The sequence below is a fragment of the Ailuropoda melanoleuca genome, chromosome 3, assembly GCF_002007445.2.
Source record: "Ailuropoda melanoleuca isolate Jingjing chromosome 3, ASM200744v2, whole genome shotgun sequence".
NCBI lineage: Eukaryota > Metazoa > Chordata > Mammalia > Carnivora > Ursidae > Ailuropoda > Ailuropoda melanoleuca.
Window position 1 is genome coordinate 80,624,096 of NC_048220.1, and position 25,537 is coordinate 80,649,632.

General features: G+C 35.1%; 1 protein-coding gene across 1 annotated transcript in view; it reads right to left on the reverse strand.

Annotated features, from left to right (window-relative positions):
- TMEM232 (transmembrane protein 232) overlaps positions 1–25,537 on the reverse strand; it is a gene marked incomplete at its 5' end in the record, with an annotated part of 218,342 nt that overhangs the window by 191,215 nt on the left and 1,590 nt on the right. Inside the window, 6 exon segments of the mRNA XM_034655649.1 lie at positions 3,413–3,521; positions 3,523–3,577; positions 7,122–7,221; positions 11,545–11,702; positions 14,327–14,432; positions 15,820–15,931. Coding sequence (XP_034511540.1) covers positions 3,413–3,521; positions 3,523–3,577; positions 7,122–7,221; positions 11,545–11,702; positions 14,327–14,432; positions 15,820–15,931 — 640 coding nt within the window.

Here is a 25,537-nt window from a genome sequence, read left to right on the forward strand (position 1 = left end):
ACGTAACTGACTGAGCCACGCAGGCGCCCCTAAGCAGATACATTCTTTTCATGTGTTGACATTTTGCTGCTTCCAGTTTAGGTGAAGCTGTACTTCAGGGACCTTCCATTTCCTTGTAGCATTTGTGCACCAAGAGTGAAAAGAACAGATAGATTTTTTTTTTTTTGGATAGCATTTCTTAAAAAACTTTTTTATTTAAATTCAATTTAATTAACATATATTGTATTATTAGCTTCAGAGGTAGAATTTAGTGATTCATAGTTGCATACAACACCACATGCTCATTACTTCAAGTGCCCTCCTTAATGCCCCTCACCCAATTACCCCATCCCCCCACCCATACATCACCCATGTATATATATACATATATATATATATATATATACACACAAACACATCTTTTTTTTTTAAGATTTTATTTATTTATTTGACAGAGAGAGAGACAGCCAGTGAGAGAGGGAACACAAGCAGGGGAGTGGGACAGGAAGAAGCAGACTCCCAGCGGAGGAGTCCGATGCGGGGCTCGATCTCGGTACTCCAGGATCATGCCCTGAGCCGAAGGCAGACGCTTAAGGACTGAGCTACCCAGGTGCTCCAACACACCACATCTTCTTTATCATTCTCTGTCAGTGGATATCTGGGCTCTTTCCATAGTTTGACTATCGTGGACATTGCTCCTATAAAAATTGGGGTGCCCCTTCAAATCATTATGTTTCTGTCTTTTGGATAAATACCTACTAGTGCAATTGCTGGATCATAGGCTAGTTCTATTTTTAACTTTTTGAGGAACCTTCATACTGTTTTTCAGAGTGGCTGCACCAGTTTGCATTCCCACCAACAGTGTAAGAGGGTTCACCTTTCTGCACATTCTCACCAACATCTGTTGTTTCCTGAATTGTTCATTTTAGCTATTCTGACCGGCGTGAGGTGGTATCTCATTGTGGTTTTGATTCGTATCGCCTTGATGCGGAGTGATGTTGAGCATTTTTTCATGTGTCTGTTGGTTATTTATATGTCTTCTTTGGGGAAACGTCTGTATCTTCTGCTCATTTCTTGACTGGATTTTTTGTTTTTTGAGTGTTGAGTTCTAGAAGTTCTTTAGATTTTGGAGACCAGCCCTTTAACTGATAAGACATTTGCAAATATCTCCTCCCATTCTGCAGGTTGCCTTTTAGTTTTGTTGCCTGTTTCCTTTGCTGTGCAAAAGCTTTTTATCTTGATGAAGTCCCAGCAGTTCATTTTTGCTTTTGTTTCCCTTGCCTATGGACACATGTCTAGCAAGAAGTCGCTGTGGCCAAGGTCAAAGATGTTGCTGCCTGTGTTCTCCTCTAGGATTTTGATGGATTCCTGTCTCACATTTAGGTCTTTCATCCATTTTTTGTGTGTGTTTATTTTTGTGTATGGTATAAGAAAGTGGTCCAGTTTCATTCTTCTGCATGTGGCTATCCAATTTTCCCAACACCACTTGTTGAAGAGATTGGTTTTTTTCCTTTGGATATTCTTTCCTGCTTTGTTGAAAATTTAGATTCTTAAAAAGAAGCAGAATCAACATTGAAGGTTGCCTGCTTCATTGTCAAGATTTTACAATATCTTATTTTTTAAGCAAAAACACTCAAATCACTACATTAAGCACAATTAACTTCATAGTAAAACACAATTATTTAGTCAGCATAATCATGTCCTTAGATGAAAATTATTATATTTAACTGCCTAAGTTAAAGTGAGTTCCTAAATATAATGTTCATTAATCATTGTCTGCATTTTCATGGCACTCAATAATTTACAAGGCACATGCTTTTTTGCAATCTTCACAACAATCCTATAGATTAGTTAGAGTGAATATGATGAGGAGGAGGACGATGATGATGGCGGCGTGATGGTGATGTCCTTACAGATAACCAAACGGGGAGCTCCACGGACCTCTGAATCATACGGTCAGTTGCTGAGCAGGTCTTTCTTCCTCATGACCAATGTTCTTACCGTTGTTCAGTATCTTAGATTACATGTTTATTGTTAAAATATTCTTTAAACTTAAAAACAAGATCCCTTTTGTGCATGAAGTAATTGGTGCTCATTAGTAGTTATACCAAAAGGTTCAAATTACTTAGCATATGCCACTCTACGTCAATGATTCACCAAGAAATGATTCACCAATGATTCTTTTTCACCAAAGAGAAAACACAAAAGCCTATAATGATTATGAATAGATGTGGTTAAATGTGTTTCCTTAAATACTTATGCTTTAGTGGGTTTTAGAAAAGGCCTAAGAGAAGCATGGGAAAACTCTGAGGCACATTATAATACAACTATTTGAAAAAGGAATCATTAATTTTTTTTAGTTGTTTCAACTTCCCTTATGTTAAATGTATTTTCCTTTAAAAAAAAAAGATTTATTTATTTGTTTGTTTGTTTGGGGAGAGGAGCAGAGGGAGAGAGAGAGAGAATCCCAGGCAGGCAGATTCCAAGCTAAGCATTGAGCCCAACACAGGGCTTGCTCTCATGACCCTGAGATCACCACCTGAGCCGAAACTAAGAGTCAGGCGCTTAACCAACTGAGCCACACAGGTGCCCCCATGTTTTCCTTTTTAAGAAATTAATAGAAAAACAAATTTTCTGTTTATCAACTATTAAATAAGTGTATATATAACAAAAAATAAAATAACAAAAGAATCAAAGTTTCAAAGTGTTCACTGCTTTCTTTTGGAGTATATGTGAGAGAAGGAAACACATATGAGCCCCAGCGATTGAAGTTTGTTTTTTGAGGTATATCAGCCTATAACGTATATGAACAATTATATGGCTCACTGTAGCTCTGTTCGCATAATACATAGTTTATTACATACCAAGGAATTACATGACTGGGACAGTTTCCTCTAATGTTGATCACTAATGTCCAAGTTAGAAATTAAAAGACAATTTTCCATAAATAGGGATTATTTTATTTCCTTAATTCTGAACCATTTAAAAACATTTCAGTTGATTTTAATAGCATTTTAAATGTTATTACATATGAATTATGGAAGCATCAAGTATTACAACTGCTCTCAGTAATAGCCTTTACTTTATGCACCTTTCTTTTAATGCAAATGTAATTAAAATCCTCATAAGTTAATCTAAATTGCATTGCTATTTCCAATTAAATAGCTGAGATGGAAACTATAAGGAAAAGGTATTATGACATTACTCTACTTACAGTAGTAGTGGTGCATATTGATGCCCCACTACTAATCCTATTAACTACTGTCCAGGAAATGTGCATACACTTCAGTGTTTTTGCTATTTGTTCCTCTCACCCTACCCCCCGCCCCCGCCACCAGCTAAGCTCATCTTTAGCAATGTTACTATGTTGGCAAGCATTACTATTTAATCATATTAATGTTATCTGACTCATTATACACTAGGATATACTCACCATATCAGGATCTATGTTCTTATAGCTTTTCTTGTTTTCCACAGGACTAAAAATTGATCCAGAAAGGAGTTCTTTTTTATATATAATTTCCATGGTTTTCATAATTATGCACGTTTGAAAAGATGTTTGGATACTTGTAATATGAATCTCCAGAGAAACAAAGTGCTATTGTAAGAAAAATAATTTGTGATAAATATTTCATTAATATCTTTCATTATGTTTCATTTGTCTTTTAGTTACTAAAATATAATCAAATTCAGTGCTTAGATGCTGAAACTGCTACCATTTCCCCATCTCTTCAAGATTTATAATGTTATGTGTGACCCCTGCTGGCATAATAGAAAACTACAAGGTAAATAATTAATACATAAGAGTTTATATAACTCAGAACAGCAATTGCATAATGGTCGAATGCCCAATTAAGTACAGTTACTGCACAACAATGCTTGGAAACTTGCAGGTAAATATAAATCAAGTTATAACATACTCTATTCATAATGGATACTTTGAAACTGTAATCCTACAAACAAGTCATCACTGTTAACCCTACATTCTCCAGTTTTATTCCTTTTCAAGATGTTAGTGTTGCTGAGTTTTTAAAGAATATATTTTAAATGTAGCAACAATTATGTCATTCAACATAACACCATGTGGTATTTAACAGAAATATCTTTATGCTGTTTTTTTGTAAACTTTTAGACAATTTCTGAGTTTCAATCGACAGTGGAAAAATTAATAATAACTAAGCCTACTGGATGGCTATATGGATAGGAAGCAATTGCTAATGGCTCCAAGTAAAAATTATTCTGTTGCTAAAGACAGAGAAGCATAAGTAAGCCTCTACTTAATAGTATTTGATAGGAGGGCAAAATCTGGGGGTTTTATCCTTATATGAAACAAAATTATTGGTTTTCTTGGGATAGATCTACAATAACAAGCTAATGTGAGATCTTGAGGTTTTATTCATATAATTTTTCAAAATTTATTTGCCACTATCATCTGATTATTTGATGAGTCACTATGCTGAACACAGTAAGGAGTTAAAAAGAGGATTATAATGTATGAAGAAATCAAAACAGGTGATATGACAGACATAAATTCTTACTCTGCTAATCTACAGTCTTGTCTTGGTTTCATACCCAGGCAGAATTTGTCGTAGTGGTGCAATTTATTGGTCAGTCTCCAAAACACTTCCACCCCTATCTCTTATTCCCTCCTCCATGACTTTTTCCACCAAATATTCCTTTTCTTGTGTCTTGAGTCTTTTTATTTCTTATCCTACAACATACTAATCTTTTCCTCTTTTGACCTTTTTTTTTATTCAATCCATTAAACTAAAAAGTTTATTTAAAACTTAAAAAAAGGGTTTTGAAAAGATAAATTGACAAGCCTTTAGCTAGACTCACCAAGGGAAAAAAAGAGGACTCAAAGAAGTAAAATCAGAAATGAAGGGAGATGGGGCACCTGAGTGGCTCAGTCAGTTAAGCATCTGCCTTCAGCTCGGGTCATGATCCCAGAGTCCCAGAATAGAGTCCCGCATTGGGCTCCCTGCTCAGCGGAGAGCCTGCTTCTCCCTTTCCCCCTCACCCTGCTTGTGCTCTCTCTCTCTCACTCTCTCTCTAATAAAAAAATAAAATCTTAAAAAAAAAAAGAACTGGAGAGAGATGTTACAATAGAAATACAAAGGATTAAAAAAAAAGAAATACAGAAAGACTGTAAGAGACTAATATGAACAATTATACACCAACAAATTAGACAACCTGGAAGAAATGGATAAATTACTAGGAACATATAATCTACCAAGACTGAATCAGATGAAATAGAAAATATGAACAGTGATTTTTAGTAAGGAGACAGGATCAATAATCAAAAACCTCCCAACAAAAGTCCAGAACCAGACAGCTTCACTGATGAATTCTACCAAGCATTCAAAGAGAATACCAATCCTTCTCAAACTCTTTCAAAATACAGTAGAGGAAGTAACTCTTCTAAACTCATTTTACAAGGCCAGCATTACCTATCAAAATCATACAAGGATGCCACAAGAAAAGAAAATGACAGGCCAATTTCCCTGGTGAACATAGGTTCAAAAATCCCCAACAAAATATTAGTAAACCAAATTCAGCAACAAATTAAACAGATCATACACCATGATTAAGTGAGATTTATTCCAGAGACACAAGGATGGTTTAACATCCCCAAATCAGTCAATGTGACATACCATATTAACGAAATGAAAGCTAAAAATCATATGATCATTTCAATAAATGCAGAAAAAGCATGTGACAAAAATCCACATCCATTTATGATTAAAAGAACTCTCAACAAAGCAGGTATGGGGGGAATGTAACTCAACCTAATAAAGGCTGCATATGACAAGTCCACAGCTAACATATATTCAAGGGTGAAAAGCTGACACCTTTTCCTCCAAGATCAGGAAAAAGACAAGGATGCCTATTCTCAACACTTTATTCAACATAGTACTTGCACTCCTAGCCAGAACAATTAGGCAAGAAAAAGAAATAAAAGGCATCCAAATTGGAAAGGAAGAAGTGAAACCGTTTTTTGACCTTTTTGCATCCAAACTATTGATGTATTTCTTTTTCCCTTTATAGCTAAGCTTTTTGTAATAGTTCACCATCTCTGTCTTGTGCTTAAACTTTCCCTTTACTCTTTGTTTACCTCCAATCTGAATTTTGCTTCCACCTGTCCAGTGGGAATGCTCCCAAGATCAACAATGACTTTCTGCTTAAGAATCCCATCAACTTTCAGAACCCCCACTATTTAGTACTTCCACAGCTCTTGATGATGTTGATCTTCTTGAACCTCCCCCCTTAGACTTCTGTGTCATTACTCCCTCTTATTTCCCTTTACTGATATATGCCACTCCAATTATCTATGAAATGTCTATGTTCCCCAAGCCTTTTCCTAGAATTAATTTCTCCCCCCAACACCTTCCACCCCGAGGTTATTTCATCCATGTTAACATGGACCATTATCAAATTATCTATGTTAAGATCTATGAAATAAGTGAATCCCAGCCTTCACTTATTTCCCTAGTTCCAAATGTGTATTTCCAACTGCTCGCTGGGTATATATACCTGAATGATCTTCAAATTTCAACATGTCCAATGGTTCCCCAAAATTTTTTCAGTGTAGAGTACCATTGTCTTGACTGTATTTGTCAGTATGTAAAATTCAAGATTCCTCCTGAATTCCTCATTTTCCCTTATATATAGCCTAGATCGAACTGATTACCAAATTTACTGTCTTTTGTCTTCTAAACATTTTTCAAAACTATTCTGTTCTATCTCACTCCCATTTTAAAAGTTCATAATCTTTAACATCTGCCCAACTAATGTCATAGCTGACTGACGCTCTGCATCCACTCTCCTTACTCTAGTTCAGCACCTACATTGTCACTAGGGCTAACTTACTAAAATATAAAATTAACTTTCTTGAAATCTAGAAAAGTAGATACTATTACAGATGAGGAAACTGAGTCACAGACAAGGTCATGCACTTAGTTAAGTAGAAAAGTTAAAAGTAAAACCCATGCAGTCTGGACCAGAAGCCATGTTCTGCAATACTGTACCTATTACTTTTCATGAAAAATAAAATACAGCTTATGTTCTTTATAGTGATAGTCTGAGCCTCTCAAACTATAACATAAAACATTTATAAGTGCAGAAAATAAAAGATAGTCTACCGTATAAATATGGTTGAAGCCTACGTAAATGTTGTTTAAAACTTTCTAGGTGACCATGCAGGAAATATATAAAAAGTCGTAAGAAGACCAAAGAGCCAATCTGTCAAAAGAAAAAGAAAAAAGTATTTTTGTCTTGCATCAATAAATGTTTAGAAACTATAAGGAAACTAAACCATTTTATTATTACATTTGCTTTTGATGAAACAGTTTCAAACTCACTTGAGTTTATGTGCTTTTGAAATAACTTTAAAATATTTATATCAAGGTTGAAATACTGGTTCAGCCAAGAAATTTTTATAAATCATCTCTACATTGTATATAATGACCAACACTGAATGCTACTTTGTTCCATGTCCTATAGAACAGTATTTTTCAAATTGCAAGTCGTGCCCCTTAAGTGAGTCATGAAATCAATTGAGAGGAGATTTTTAAACAAAATAAAAGAGAAAAGAAAATATCATAGTACATTGCACAGTTCCTTGTTTCAGTATATAAATCAGTGTGTATTATGTGTGTGCTGGATTGCAATGCAAAAGATATTTCTTTCTATGAGTCTAAGTCAAAACAGTTTTAAAAACATTTCTTTAGATAGTTTTGAGAAATATTCTGCCTGGGCATACTAAGATCCCAATACCCTTATGAAAAAAAATTCATTGTTAAATTAACACTACTATCTTACCTCTGTGAAGTTTCATGTGCAGCAAGTTTGTTTTACATAGAATGCAGAAAATGGAAAATCTGCAAAAATATATGATGTGCAAGTTTTCACAGAATATGAGAAAAAAACCCACAAACTATAGAAATAAATGGAATACAAATTCCTAAATTGCTAACTAATAAGATTTGGGGAAAAAACAAATAAAACAGTATCACTATCAAGATACATGTCCAAATCCTCTTAACAATGATGCAGGGTACTGTCAGATACAAAAATAAATAAATAAATAACAATAAAATAAAAAAGATGATTCTACCAAGTCTCAGTGATTCAACCAAGACAATTTAACAAATAAGGGGCATGACTGGACTTTGAACCCAAGACTGTGCTGCACCAAAAGTCATGATCTTTCTATTATATCAGTGATTTCCAAGTGTTTTTATCATAAAATTCTATTGGTAAAATAAATTCTGAGAATGCACCATCAGTATTTGTAAATGTATCTGTAAATTATAAATACGTACCATTTATAGACTTAAATAAAAAGAAAGCATTTATAAAGCATATCCAAGGGATCTCTTCATACAGACTACTTTGATATATATAGTACTGTGCTTCTCTAAGAGATTGAAGTTAGATGGGAAGTGGAAAATGTCAGATCATTTAAAAGAATACTGCAATATTTTAAGTGAGAATATTAAAATAAATATTCCTTGTTATAGACAATGAATGAAAATTAATCAAAGGGGAATAATTTGCAAGGAATTAGAGATGGATATTGAAAGGAAAATTCATGTTCAAAAATTTCATGTCGCACAAAATAGAAAAATACATGAAAAACAGATCAGTTTGAATGATCACTGTATTATACCCCAATTTGGTCATGAGTTTCACCTGACCCAGAAGCTATCCCTAGTTATAACTATGCTTGGAAAAATGGTTTTAAAAGCTATCATCTATAATATTCTGAAAGCCTAAATTTGTATTTAAAAATCTTCCTTTTTTTTTTTTTTTTTTTAAAGATCCCACCTATTTATTCGGCAGAGACAGAGACAGCCAGCGAGAGAGGGAACACAAGCAGGGGGAGTGGGAGAGGAAGAAGCAGGCTCACAGTGGAAGAGCCTGATGTGGGGCCCGATCCCACAACGCCAGGATCACGCCCTGAGCTGAAGGCAGACGCTCAACCGCTGTGCCACCCAGGCGCCCCTAAAAATCTGCCTTTCTATATCTCTAAAATATTCTGGGACCCTCTATGCATCTTCCCTCCAGTCTAATTTGTGTACACATTCCTTCTGCAGCCTGACAGCTTGAGCTTTGCCTCCTAGACTGAATCTCTGCTTGTCAACTTCTCTTTCTTCACTCTCCTGTCTTTTCTTCCTTTATTCCTTAACTCCCCTTCCTTCCTTCTCTTTCCATGACTTCTTCTCTTCATTTTCCAACTCTATTATCTAACAGTGAAATAGAAATGCTGAATAATATTTATTATGTGTTATATTTTAATAGTTGGTTATATGCTCCATGTTTTTTATAGAAGCTTGAAGAACACTGTATTTCTGTCTAAAATATATTAAACTATCACTGCTTATATGTTATTCTCTACACTTCTGTTAAGTAGACTTTAATACTTAAGATGATTCTACACTTAGTGGTTAATGAGGAAAGAAGGCACATGAAATGTGAAAGTCAATATTATTATGGAATCAAATATTTCTGGCTCTTCCTAATGCTGAGTATATACTGCTTTGTCAACAAAATTGTGCACATGAAGGTGGGTGATACTTCCCTAGCAGTACTGTTCAGTACAGCATACTGTCAAAATGAAAAGATCAAAAGGGAGGTTTCCAACTGACTGTCAGATCTATAATGAAAATTCTACAAAATCAAGGAGGATAACTGAAATGGCTTCTTGCCTGAAATCAAAAGTACTTATAGAGCATACTTATTTCCACTAGCTAACTTATATTATCTAGAACAATAAGGAGTAGACTTTAAAATTAGTAAATCTGAGAGCCAAGGTTAATGTATAGCATTATGGCTGAGGGTCCACTGTGTTTCAAAACCTTCTCTGCTAAGACCTTGAATAATTCACTAAGACTCTCTATGCCATGGTCTGTAAAATAATGAACAATAAATAATAGCACTTACCTTTTAGGATTGTTATAAGGATTAAATAAGTTAATACGTCTAATACATCTAACGCACTGATCATTGTGTAAGGCATTGTGCAAGTTAAGTTCTAAGTGTTCAGCTATTATATGAACCTGTGCAAATTGTCTAACTGTCATATGAGAAGATACAGGAATCTTCTTAAAAATAAATGACATAGTGATGGGGCACCTGGGTGGCTCAGTTGGTTAAGCATCCGACTCTTGGTTTCGGCTCAGGTCATGATCTCAGGGTTGTGGGATCGAGGCCCGTGTAGGGCTCCATGTTCAGTGGGGAGTCTGCTTGATATTCCCTCTCTCCCTTTCCTTCTGCCCCTCCCCTCCGCTTGTGCGTGTGCACTCTCTCTCTCTATAATAAATTTAAAAATCTTCAAAAATAAATAAATGACATAGTGTATATAAGTTACAAGTAATTTGTGTAATGGCTAAAACTTTATTTTATAGTCATTTATTGGTAGCAGAAATATAGTCATTTATTGGTAGCAGAATTTTCCAATGAATGGAAAATGGTCACTAAAGGGAATGAGAAGAAAAGGGGAGAAAAGCCAGACTTGCTTTATGTTTCTCCTTTCATTCTTTTATCATGATAAAATACATAGAGATACAGCCTTTTTTTTTAAATCTGTATAATAATTGTATAATCTTTTATATATCTCCATAATGGGGAGTTTGGGAAACAGGAAAAAGAAGAAAAAGTCATCATGGTAACATCTTATCTCCCTCCTACCATCCTTCTTCTATGCAAAGCCTCAGTTCTTTGCATGTTCAATTTCTATTTTGCATTCTCTGAGTCTCGCCTGGTCTCCGTAAGTCTTTTACCCCCAAGCATGTCAGAGAGGATCTAGGCTCGATTTCTAAGGACTAAAATATAGTATCTTCCAAAAATGCCCTGGCTGACTCATGAATATTTTCATGGTTGGTTTCTAACAGTTCATAGTCAAAATCGAGTAAGAAATTATTCTTGCTATACTTAATAATTTTTGCAAGTAATTCTTATAATACATATATCCTAAAAATATATATTCTTAAATTTTTTTCTTCTAGCTTTTATTTTCTTTGCAATAAAACCACTACTTAACCTAAAATTTTGACTCATAATAAATTCTGCAAGAGGCAACCATGATCATCACAGGAGCAGAACCATATGACATCCAAGACCTTACAAAACACGAACCCCATGAAGATAGTTTCCCATCTTATGGCTCTAAATAACACAGAATTCTGAGAGAACAACTCATCTTCTCAAATTGGGCAACTAGTTAATGTTATTTGTTGGCATTTTTAAATGGAAAGTGGCATTTAAACATCCTTAAAATAGAAAGAGAAAAGTTACACATATGCAGACGTAAATATAAACTTGATTTTAATTAAATATTATTTTCTCACAAAATTGGTGAAATTATATTTTCTCAAACTATCTCCATTTGGATATCAAATAATAATGTATTGTCCACATTTATAGAAGATTAAAATAAACTACCAAACAAGAGACCATTCCATAATAAAACCAAATGGCCTGTTTAGATCCTAAAACGGCTGTCATGTGACTACATGTAATATTTGTAGCGAATAAAACATATTAGAATGTTTTAAAACGTACCTTTATCAGCTTTGTTTCAACTGAATATAAGTATGTCTTTTGGAATGCATCACAACAGAGCCTATATAAAACTGATTCCGCAACAAAAAATAAGGTAGGCAGATGACCATAATCAAATGAAGCATGGTCCAGGGAAGCATAAAGCATACTTAAAGCTTCTGAAATATTAAAAAGGTAGAAACTTCATAATTTGCAGTTCATGCTTTTGTCTACATGCTACAATTAAGTCTTCCTTTTGTCACCAAAACCAGATTGTGGTTTTAAAATATTAAAAATTTAAAATGTTAAATATTTACAAATTCTTTGACACCCCTCCCAACAAGAAGTGAAATCTACATTCCTTTGCCCTTGAATCTGAGTAGGTATTATGACTGCTTTAGCCAATAAAATGCTAGATCAGAAAAGACAATACAGCTGCCACTTGGATCTCTCGCAAGATACTAGCTTTGGAACACCTACCTGCCATCTGGGAAATCTAATTACTCAGAATTCACTAAGCTGGAGAGACTACAGAGCTAGAGATAGAAGAGAGAGAGGGTGATACCCAAGGAGCCTCAGCTGTTCCAGCCAACACAAAATAGATCACCAGGCCATACAAATGATGATGGGGAAATGGGGCAGAACTGGATGACAAAAGATAGTACTAAAGATAAGTGCTATAAAGAGAAGAGTGGAAAACTAGAAAATCAATGCAGAGGAAATAGGGCCCAGGGGAGATGAATGAGGAAGAACATAGAGCTAAGGCCCTAGAGGAAATTACACCTCAAGTTATTACAAAGATTTTGAAGGGCTGTCATGTAAATATCTGAAAAGAACAGCAAATACAGGGACTTGAGGAAGGAAAAGCCCCAACATATCCAAGGAATAGGGAGGAGATCAGTATGACCGGAGTATAATGAGTAAGTAGGGAAGGCAGCCAGGAATCAGATCATACAGTTCCCTATAGTCGGGCCTTCTTTAAAGTGTAATCAGAAGTCACTAGGGGGGTGCCTGGGTGGCACAATGGTTAAGCATCTGCCTTCAGCTCAGGGAGTGATCCCGGCGTTATGGGATTGAGCCCCACATCAGGCTCCTCTGCTATGAGCCTGCTTCTTCCTCTCCCACTCCCCCCTGCTTGTGTTCCCTCTCTCACTGGCTGTCTCTATCTCTGTCGAATAAATAAATAAAATCTTAAAAAAAAAAAAAAAGAAGTCACTAGGAAAAAAAAAAGGCACTCGTAATGATTTAAGCTTTAGTATGATCACTGCTGATGGAGGGTGAACCACAGAATGAGGAGCAGACCAGAGACAGGCAAGACACAGCTGTGGGGGGTTTTCAGGTGTGCAGCTGGTACTAAGAATCCATATTTAGGGTTTTTAACTGGAGTTCAATATCTTGAAGAACGAAAAAGCCTTGGCTGTGTGTTATAGGAAATGCAAAGGAATGTCTTCAAAATAAGTAAGTATGTTTATTATTTCACAAGATTATAGATGGAAAGACTGTAGGGCTGGCTCATATACCTGCCCTCTGTATGCATTTTTCTTTCATTTCTAGCTCCTCTGATGTACCTGGTGACAGCGATGACCACACAAGCTCCAGGCATCTTTTTCTTACCAAGCCATTTAGAGAGGAATCCATCTAATCACTCACAAGCAAAAGGGAATCCCTTGATTAGTTTAGCTCCCCATGACTCACTGCCCTCCCCACCCCTCACCCTGCCCCCAGGCTGGAAGGGCCAGTCCTCTTCTGAATGGCAAGACTGCAGGATGCCCGAGCAAAACAGGTTTAATGCGCAAAGAAAAGCAAGTAGCTGCTAGTTGTTGATAAGCCGGGGTGTTTAGTATTGAATATCATTTTTTTTAAAGATTTTATTTATTTACGTGACAGAGAGACAACCAGCGAGAGAGGGAACACAGCAGGGGGAGTGGGAGAGGAAGAAGCAGGCTCCCAGAGGAGAAGCCTGATGTGGGACTGGATCCCAGAAGGATGGGATCTTGCCCTGAACCAAAGGCAGACGCTTAACGACTGCACTACCCAGGCACCCCTGGTATTGAATATCATTTAAACATTTAATAGAGGTCAGGCTGTGGATAGCATTGTGATGAAAGTGCCATAAGGGCAAGTTAAATACGAAATTGTTCTTACTCTTCCTGTTGCTTGAAACCTCCCAGATAGCCCTACAAAACTCAATTTACATGCGGAAATACTCTCTGACCTCATATGGTTAACATTCTAAAACTCATTTTAAAAAAATTCAGGATAATGATAGATGGAATTTTACCTCCTTAAAAATAATGTTTTTTAATTTCTTTTTTCAGATTAGTTGGAGGATGGTTTGGAAGGAGACATATAAATGAGAAGTGATAAATGAAAGGTAATGAGTAAAATGGCTGTTTAAAATAAGTGAAAAACAAAGGACCATTTGGTTAACGTTTTATGAGTAAGAATTATAAAATGCCAAAACAAGTTTTTCTAAAGTATAGTGCCTATTGTAATTGAAAATCACTTCAGTGACATTTTATATTACTTTTTAATTAGTTACTAATTTTAGAAAAAGCAATGAAGACTGTACTGAACAAAAGTTTTTAAAACAATTTTGTAATTAAAAAGTTGAGCAAATTCATAAATTCAAAATTACAAAAGGAGATTTCACAGTGAAACATTACCAGATATTTTGATAGAGAAAAGCAAATTTTCCTTGGCTCCTGCACAATTTCTAAATACTAAAGGTCACAAGTTACACCTTTCTGCTAATCTACAAAACACTCAGGGTAACTAAGAAGAGCTTAGTTAGAGTACATACCATCTTGGATTTCTCCTTTGCACTGAGCAAGATATATTACTTCCGTCCATGCAGTAGGAAGATGCACATGCTTCCCAGAGCCTAAGGTTTTGAGACCTAGTTTTCTCTGTTACGCGGAAGAATGAAAAAGGCAAACCAAAATGTATAGCTTCTTACAAATTTATTTATTGGTTTATTTATTTTGATTATCCCTTAATTATATTCTGAAAGTCACTCTATGAGACTATGCTCCATAGCCAGAGTTATATAAAATTTTATATTTTTGCTTTTATTATTTTTATTTTTTGACATTTTATGTAAATTGTATTAGGGCTAAAATGTAAAGAATGTTAATATTCTGAGTTACATCATTAGTTATTTGCTAAAAATAAATTCTCATTCTTCACTTTCAAGGGATTACTTCTACCTTATTACCCCACCAAGAGAATGCATCTCTGATTCTAGAAGGAAAAGTATATTGAATGTGATTCAACAGAAATTAGTTTAATGCCAATTTGCTGGAAAACTCTGGCTACTTCACTGTGAATGGGCCGAAATTAATGAACATGAGACAGATACCAAGATTGCCACTCTTCCCTTAATGGGCCCATTCCTTGGGCTTCCCCAAGGAGCAGCTGGCCAACTGGACAGAAGCTCATTGATGAATGTACCTCCTAGCACCTCTCAGCATGCATACTTACCAGAAGAATATTCTTTTTCTAATGAAATTTTTTCAAAATTTAAAAATATCTGAGCAACAGTGAACTGAAATACTGGGAAATAACAACCACCACCACAACAAAAAAGATGGCTTAATTTATGCTCCAGTTTTGTGCAACTTTGATTTCATGAATTTTTTGATATTATGTATATTGGTAATATGGTATATATGTGTGTATATGTGTGTATACATACACTATATATATATTTGTACCATATATATATACATTGGTAGTATGTATATTGGGGTAATATGTATATTATTTCTCTGCCTAACATCAACTGGATCTAATGTAATAAAAGCAAAACAAGGACTTATTTCTCTTCCTATTCTATTTTGATATGTGTTTGAAAATTTGGAAATTAATGGCATACTCTTAAAGAATGTATTTTCTACAAGTTAGGTGAATAGTTTGTTACAGAGAAAAAACAGACTATACTGTGCACGTATCATGAAGGTTTAAGGGAAGCTTCCTTTCTTCTTTGGGAAGAAGTGGAATTATCATAATTAAAAATTTATTTGCCAGCCTTTCATATTTTGTGGTGAGCTCTTGGACTAGTGTCAACAGCTATATTCTTCAATAATTTATGGAGAATCTTCACCTAAAAAGCTATTTGACATTGAATTATTTGGTTATAAGCTTTAATTTTACTTTGTATTAATATATTTAATGATACTTAATGATTTTAAAAAGGTATTTCTTATTTTTATTTTTGATATTTTAGAACATGTAGCCACCCACCGATTAGAACAGAAAGTCCATATATTAAATAATCAAATAGTGTACTAGTACCTTACATCTGAGAATGTTTTTTCTAGCTTGTTCCAACAAGTCTTCCTTCTCTTTTGGATTTTTTGTTTGGTTGAATCTCAAGATGAATTCTTTTGTGATTGAAAATGATGGGCTAAACCAAAAACAAATCAATAATTATAGCTAACAGTTCCCAAATTTTAATTAATCAATTTCTAGGGGCTAAACGTAACTATTTTCTTTTTAAAAAGTACTTTACCTTAATAAAAATGTTTCATACAGACACAGAGATATCAGTAAAATAAAAATATATATGTGTGTACAGGACTCCTAGTTGATCTAATCATACTCTTGGATTAAGAAACATAATTTCTCATGATGTAAAAGAATTTTGTAGCCTCTGAAAAGTTTCTGGAATAGTTGCCAGAAGTCTTGTTGGTATATGCCTTCTTCCTAGGTAAAACCCAGCACAGCTCCAATTATGTTGAAGGCTGATTTATCTCCTCACATATATCAGTGTTGGTTCAGTTTAAGCTAAATTTCTATTCCCTACGTGCAAATGAAATCAGTCCAACTGTGGCTGCAGTAAAATGAGCAAGGGAGGAAAGATGTACATGGTAAGGTCAGAGAGGTGACAAGTAGCCAGATTAACTCTGGGTAAGATGGGAAGTTACTGCAGGGTTTTGATAAGAGGAGTGGCAAGATTTAACTTAAGTTTTAATAAGATCATTCCAATGTCTATTGAGAGTTGGAGTTTGGAGAAGTGGGAGGTAGCAAGGGAGGAGGCACATGTATACTTTGGTGAGACAGAATAGTGGCTTAGACCAAGATTACAGCAATGTCAGTAAAATGAAGAGTTTGGATAAGGGGTATATATTGACACTGGCTCCAGTAAGACTGCCCAAAGAAAGAGAAATTAAGCATGAGAGGGAAAAAAAAAAAAAAGAGTCATGATTGAACTGAGTAACTGCAAGGATGGAATTGGAATTTTCTGAGATGGGGAAGATGGGTAGAGAGCAGATTTGGGGTGAGGGTAGAGAATAAGTTCAGTATTGGATATATTATGTGATGACCATAGCCATCCTAGTGGAGACATAGAATAGGCAGTCAGATATATGAGTTTGAATTTCAGGGGGAAAAGTTCAGGCTAGATAACATCAATTTTGGAGTCATTATTGAGTCATTAAATATACACGTGGTATTTAAAGTCTTGCAAATGGAAAGGAACCCCTGGGGAAAATGCAGAGAGAGTGAAGAAGCATTTCAAAGAGAAGCAAGAAAAATAAGTTGAGGGTGTATGCAGGAGAATGAGTAGAGTGATTATAATGATATACCACAGGATTTAAGATGGGCCTGGGATCAAAAGTGACACCAGAGAATAATGAATAGATAGTAGAATCAAGGGGTTGTTTATTTGTGTGGTCAAATAACTGCTGGAGTCATATTATTAGAAGGAGTGGTCTGGAAGAATAAAACGCATTTTTTTTAACAACTTACTTTATTCAGAATTTATTGAATTAGTTGCTTTGTGGGATATGGGGGGGGGAATATATGAATAAAAATCATATTTTGCCCTGCATAAGTCACAGTCCTATTGAGGAGACAGATGTATGTAAAAATAATGACAGTGCCTTATGATCACAGAATAAGGAGAGGTATTGGCCATCTCCTATTAGGCTTGGAAGTGGGAATACAAGGATGAAATAAAAAGCCCTGCCCTCATGGAGCCTGCAGTAAAACAGGTAGAGCTGAGGTGTTAGCACGCACAAATTCTGCTAGAACTGGGCATCTTGAAATGAGTAACTTCATTCTTCATTTCGTGTTCTCTACCTCACTCATGCCCTTGGAGACATCTGGTTGGCTGAAATCTCTTTCTCAATAGTCATCTGGGATGACATATCTTTGATCCTCGTAAAGAATCCAAAATAGCTTTAATCTTCCCATTTGTACAAAGTGGTATAGGAATTACAAGGAGGTAATGAATCCTTGAAAACGTGGAAAGTGAATGCCTTTGAGCTTTCTGTATAGATATTGAGTCACTTAACTGGTGTCCCATAGCTCATGTCAGTAACTATTTAGTGGGAGATAAATACAGCTATTTGAACCATGTCTAGTCCATCACAAATAAATTGAGGTTGTTACACAAATTATCATATAATGATATACAAAAAACACCTATGAAACAAAAAAGACACTTTACAGAGTAAATACAGGCATTTGAAAAGAAAATATGCTTTAGTTTCCCACATTCCAATTTCTTCACACATTCTACTTCCTTCAAAAATAAATGGAATCTTTTGTAAGTATGTAAGTGCGGTCTTGTGGAACAGGTAGCAAATAAAGAGCATCATTCGAACCTTACATATAAAGAAAATATACTTTGTATTAATACCCTACCTAAGCTATTCATCAGAACTTTTTAGCTGACAACTCATTTGTTCAGTAAATATTTAAGAGAAGTCTCTTACACACAAGATATTTTGCTATATAAGATGAGGGCCAGAGGAGAAGTCAGACTCAGAAAGTTCCCAATCTGGGAGGTAAGTGACATGCAATGAAAAGATGTACTAAAAGAAAGAAAGAAGAAAAGAAAAGAAAAGAAAAGAAAAGAAAAGAAAAGAAAAGAAAAGAAAAGAAAAGAAGAAAAGGAAAGAAAAGAAAAGAAAAGAAAAGAAGAAAAGGAAAGAAAAGAAAGAAAAGAAAAGAAAAGGAAAGAAAAGAAAAGAAAAGAAAGAAAAGAAAGAAAAGAAAAGAAAAGAAAAGAAAAGAAAAGAAAAGAAAAGAAAAGAAAAGAAAAGAAAAGAAAAATCCTGTAGGAGTTTAGAAGCAGAAATCATGATTCCAATGGTTCTTAGTCATATAATCTTTGCTTAACCACTTAATCTGTGTGAACTATCATTTTTCATATGTGGAAATGAGGATAAAATCTTACAGAATTCTGAAAAGTATCAAATCAGAACACAAAGTCTGGTTCCTGGTACATATCAAGTGCTGGATAACTGTTACTTATAAGCATTACTGTTTTGGGTTAAAGATTCAGAAAAAGCTTTTTTGCAGAAATGGCACTTGAGCTGTAACTTGAATAGCGAGGAACTGGAATGTCACAGAATAGCAGCTGTCCTTTCAAAATTCTTTTTCTGTCTTTTCTTTGGCCCATGATCACCTAGCTACTCTGTATTTCCCAGTCTTTCTGGCTGCTAGGTATAGGCACATGGCCAAGCTAGTGGGATGCGAGCAAATGTAATACATGCAAATTTTAGGTCACCTCTAACTTAAAGACATACCATTTTCTCTAGAATGATGCTTTTTTTCCCTCCTTCCTGTGGACTGGAACACAAATATAGTGCTGAATCAGCTTTGATTAGGCAGATGAGTACAACACCCTATGAGATAATGAGGGTCCTGAGTTTCTAACTGACCCCAAAAACAGAGCTGTCCTGTCAGCCTAGACCCACTGACTTCTTATGTCAGATAAATACATTTCTATCTTATTTCAGCCACTAAAATTAGAGGCCTCTTTCTATAGTTGTTTCAAATTTACCCTAACGCAAATAGGAACAAAGAGAAAAAAATAAGAATTTTAACCCAGCATAGACAGACAGAATGCTTAAAATCAAGATAGGAAATGAAGACAGAAATTCTGGGTTGAGAACAAACATAAATGGCATTGAATGGTGGTCTATGGCAGAGATTTATAGCTGCCTACATCAGTGTCTATTCTCCTTTTCTTATGAAAAGATTATTTCTTGCAGTTAGATGTGCCTGTATGTCTATGTTTCAGCCAGTAAATGTTAGTAAAATTCAGCTACAAATTCTGGAAATTTTACTTAAAAACATCACAAGCCCTTCCGCCATTCCTCTATTCTGCTGCATGAAGCATGACTGTGATAGCTGGAGCTTCAGCAGCCAAAATAAACCCATGACATGGCCTTACATGTGAGCCACGTACAGCAGAGCAGCTAGTTAGACGACACCTAGGTCCCAGATCACCATACCAGTTCTGGACTGACTACATTCAGAGAAACAACTTTTATTTTATTTAAGTGGCATTGCTATTTTGGATATTCTTAGTTGCAGTGGGTGCTAATTCTATATTATGCACAGACTTTTGAGTTTTATTTAACAAATAAGAAGGAACTATTTGCAAAGAGTTAAGAGATTATACTGTACTTTAGGATAATTAAACTGAAAGTCATATGTTGAATGGTTTTAAATGAGGAATGGCTGTTGGTAAACCACTGGGCAATTATTTCAACAATTTAGGTAAGAAGTAATAAATGCACTGTAGTTTGGGCAGTACAAATAAGGAAGAGTAAATGAATATGATAGATTAGGTGAAAGCTAAATCAATAGGGCTTGATGACTAATAGGATATGAGAAGATTTGTGAGGGTTTTGAGCCTATACAATTAGTACTAGAGAGCTGACATCAAGACAGTAAGATGGAGGAATGTGGGCAGATAATCTGCGCTGTTCTGGACAACAGACTATCACCCGTGAGGCATCCAAGTGTACAGGTCTATAATCCAAACAGACTTGTGACGCAGGCATTAGGAAGTGGATAGGATATGGAAATAAAGATTTCATATTCATTTACTCTCAGTGATACAGCCACAAAATTTCAAGAGGAAGAGTACGGAGAAAAAAATGGTCAAGGGAGATCTTCGGACAGTAGAGGCAAGAGGGAAAGAAGAAACAAGAAAAATAACAGGAGATTCGGGGAAGCACTACAATGGATTTCAAACATATGTATAATTTGGGGTGTAAATTCCTTCTCTGAGAATTGTTCATTACTCATAGTCCTTACTGAACCAAGGGGTCCAACTTCTATATTAGTACTATATGACTCTACCTCCTTGACTGTAACTGATTGGGTCACAACAGACATCTGAAGCAAGCTAGCAATTGAATCCTCTCTCTGGTGATTTTGAATAATTGGTTGATATTTTAATTAGCTGCCGTGAGAGCTGAATGGTTATGTACAGCCAAGAGGTGGCTTTTGCTGAGAGGTCATTCAAGACAACAACACACCCCAAAGCAGGAAGCTACTTGCTCACCATTGCAGCACCCAGTCAAAGTTTGTTGGATAATTTACTAATGTGTAGCCAGAGCCCCTACACTTTTCATGTTTATAGTCTAGTATAGATGTGAACTACACCTGTCAAGTTGACTATTTTATCTCCGGTATCAATTAGAGAGCATAATGAGTACTGAATGAATGAATGAGGCCTGGCTATGCCCTTCTGCTCTCAGGTTCTACAAGACAACCCTGTATTCTTCCATTACATTTTCCTTTTGCTTGAGTTAATTTGAACACGTGCCTGTTCCATGCAAACAAGCAATTCTAGACTGAGATACCAAAGAACAGAATGAAGATAGGAAGCATGACCAAAAATACACATCTGCAGGGATATCAAAACTAAGGACAAAGAGATCATTAATGTTTAGAAAATCAGTGGAAATCTTTGAGAGTGGTTTCATGGGATGCCTGGGTGGCTCAGTTTGTTAAGTGACCAGCACTCGGTTTTAGCTAGGTCATGAGCTCAGGGTCATGAGATCAAGCCCTCCAAGGGGCTCCATGCTCAGCGCACAGTCAGCTTCAGATTCTCTCCTTCTGCCCCTCCCTTCACTTGTGCTCTCTCTCCCTCTCTCTTAAATAAATAAATCTTAAAAAAAAAAAAAGGAGTCGTCACTAGTAGCTTATTAATACTGAGTTGAGTTTAGGGATAAGAAAAATCTGATATCTGAAAACATTCTGCAAAATACAAAGCTGTAAGGTCTCCATAATTAGTGCCTGTATTGGCCATAAATATTGCATAGTCTCAGATTCACTTGACTGCTGCCTACATGATCTTCGTGGCCCAAAATAGTGAGCTGCCCTTCCTCTTCTACGTTTGGAGTAGCCATGTGCTGGAGGACACAAACTGGAAGTATAGATGAGTTAGCACCTGTGGAATGAATTTTGACCAAGGAAAATGCTACACAAAAAGCAACAGATGAGATGAATAACCCTCCTCACTTCTCCATTCCGGGGACTACTATGCGATGTGATTTATTCTTGAAACCTGTCTTAATTAAGTCCCATTATGCCAAGTATGGATATGTCTGCTGTATTTCACTGTAGCAAGTTGTGATTTAGTGCTCCAGGTAGTAATGCATCAAGTTTTCCCGCCTCAATTTCCTTTTTTTTTTCATCTTTAGTGCATTGACCTTGTAAACCCCAAATAAAGTATTAGAACTTTAATCCCCTTCTCATATTCTGCCTTCTAGAGACTTGTGCTAAGAAAGTGGTGGTTTAAGCCTAAGTATAAGAGGAGTCTGGTTTCTATGATTTTGCAAGACTCCACGTACTTTGTACAGATATTCTCATCAGTAGCTACTGATCTCTCAACTGGGGTAATACATTCTAAAAGAAGCTGCATTTAATTGCATGTGTTCATGCTCCTTTTGGCCACCCAGATCCTAAGTCACCATATTTTTAGCTAAATCATCTGTAGCCATCCCCAAATGCTACAATATAGATGTCTCAGGCTAAAATCAACAGACCTGATTGCAAAAGTCTTCACCATTCAGAATTTCACTTAAAGACTTACAGTAATTCAGATAAATGAAAAACACACTATAGATAAGGTAAACAAATGATAAAAACACACTATAGATAAGATAAACAAATGATCAGAATATAAATGTAAGTCTAGAAAAGTTTCTTCTTGCTGCTGACAGCACACATTTACATACTACAAAGCTATATTGTATTATAAATGTGTGCTTATCGAAATCAGTAACATTATATAGATATGTACATGCAGAGCATTTTAAACTATTTAGAGCATGTATTAGTAGAGCACATTTCACTAACTATAAAAGTGTCAAAAACATGAATAAAAAGGAAAAATTTCAGGTTTATTAACATTTTAGGAAACTTAGAAGACTACAGCCTCCCAGATATAAAAAATAAGCAGCTTCTGTGGGAAAGATGTAAAAATCTAATACCTTGACTAAATCTTCCTAATGTAAGACCCTTTTATTCTTTTGCTCTTTCCAGTCAGCTAAAATAAATGTATACATTTGATGTAAGTCTTCAAAATCTTCCAGTCTTCTCCATCTCTGAGATGAAGTATAAAAAGCAAAACAAACTATGCACAATAAAATAATCTTAGTTATAAAAGAAAATCATGACAAACAGTATACTCTGAACCAGTAATCCATTGTAAGATTGTGTGATTTTCTCTTTGGTCCAGAATAGACTTCAGTACCTCATCTGAAGGATTTACAGGGAGCCCTAACTGTGTCTGTAACAGAATCCACACTAGGCCTACAAAAAACGCATGTTTCTAAGGAAGAGTAAGTGACGCAAATACAATATGAGGCATATGACAATTCGTGTGACACCTAAGAAGAAAAACAAAGATTATGTTGCTTCATTCAAGATAGGTGTCCGCTTCATCTCAAACAGGTGGTGCCAGAAACAGAATCTGGTTTCCTTTCGTACAAAAGCCCATGGAGACAAGACCAAATATGTTTTCTAAGTGACCATGCTGTAAGCAAAAGCCAGGATTTCCAAGGTGCGGGAAACTTGGACTCCCTCCACATTGCCTGACTAAATGCCTAAGGTAAAAGCAATCAGAACTAATCCCAGTCCCTTCTCCCCAACCCCAGGGAGCTGTAGAGAAGGATGTGTCAGTGCTTAGCAGAAAAGTAAAGCAAAAGGAAAAGTGTGTGTGTGTGTGTGTGTGTGTGTGTGTGTGTGTGTGTGTTGCTGAGATCAGTCTCAATGCAGATTACACTTCAGGTAGATTTTAAAATTCAATGGATAAATTTGGTAACAAGAGAAGTAGTCACATGGAAAACATCACGTATCAGAATAAATTACTCAAAGTACAGTACAAAGAGACAAAAAAAGGAAAATGGAGACAAAAATGTGAAAGAGTGAGAGGTCAAATATACAATGAGATGATCTCATACACATTTAGTCAAGACTCTCAGAAGGAGAGAAAATGAGTTGTCAAGGTAATTTCTGAAGAAACAATATCTGATGACTTTTCAGGAATCATGACACAGTCCACAGATTTAAAAGGTTTGAGAAATCCAAGCAGAATTTTTAAAATTACATTTTGACACATCATAGTAAAATTGCAGAAAATGCAAGACAATAAGAAATTTTTGAAAGTGCCCAAGGTGGGAGGACACGTATTAATATTAAAGAAATAGAATCAAATTTTTACCTAACTTCTCAACAGCAATAATGGAAGCTATGAGTGGAATGACATCAGTCTGCTGAAGGGAAAAAAAAAGGAATAAAAGTGGTAACAGACTAAAGATAATTCCATATTCAGTTTTAAATTTCTTTCAAGAATAGGAATAAAATAAAAATATATTCAGATCAACAAAATCAGATTTTCTCAACAAAAAATTCTCACAAAGGAAAATTTTAGAAGTTGTGTATCTGGTAAAAGAAAAAACAAGGTCTAAGAAACAAAAAGGAAGGGAAAGCAAGGAAAGTGATTAACAGTAAATAAAACATAAAGGAACATTAACTACTTAAATTAGTAATGAAGTCTAGTGGAATTTTTAAAAAACCACAAATTAGAATTAAATTGCTAGATAAGGTTTGAGGACACTAATTGTACTTAATCATGAAATGTTTAGAGTATTCTTTTTTAATCAGGATTGAGAGAAGCATGTTTAGAATTGATAAGAGAATTTAGCAATATAATTGCATGTAAAATCAATGTATAAAAATCAATTGTATTTCTCTCTTCTGGAAACAGCTAGAAAAAATCTATTTTAAAAAAAATATATGTGTAAAACATGTAATAGTATAAAAAATACCAAATACATGGGAATAAACTTAACAAAAGATGCATAGTCCCTCTATGAAAGAAACAAACTTCATTGAGAAAGTTTTACAAATAATTAAATAAATGGAAGTTATATCTTGTTCATAAATTGGAATCCTTATTATGAATACTTATTATGATCCATTATCTTCAAATTTATCTATAGATTCAGAAAAATTAAATAACCAATCCCAACAAGTTTTTGAAAAAAATATGACAAGCTGATTCTAAAAATAATATCAATGAAGAAGAAAAAATTTGGAAAATCGGTCATGTTAACTATTAAATTGTTATTATTAAAATGATGGTAAGTAAGGCAGTGTGGCATTGGTATTGAGACAAATAGGCCAGTAAAACAGAACAGAGAAGCCAGAAATACCCATTATATGCAGACATTTGATTTACGCAATAGTTGTACTAGCAAAATATTGGAGAAGGACGTTCTTTTTGAAACATGGTGTTGATCAATTAGGTATTTACATAAAAAAGGAAAATTAGACCTGAATGTAACACCATTAACAAAAATCATTTCTACATGTTACATGAGAGACAAAACAGTAAGGTGTTTAGAAAATAATGTATAAGAAATCTACATGATCTTGAGGTGGACCCAGATTTCTTAACCACAATACAAAAATGACTGATCATAAAAGACTGAGTTCTGTTCACTAAATGGCATATATCCTGTGATCTAACAATCCCATTACCAGGTATATACTTTAGGATACGTGCTAGGATGCTAGTACAAGAATGTTCATGGAAACATTGTTCATAATAACCATAAACAGGAAATAATTTAAGTGGCCAACAACAGAGGAATGAATGGGTAGTTCACAGTATGTTAATGGACTAGTAGAGTGAATGAACAAAATCAGCAACAAAAAGTATATAACTACGCTTAAAATCATAATGACTATATTA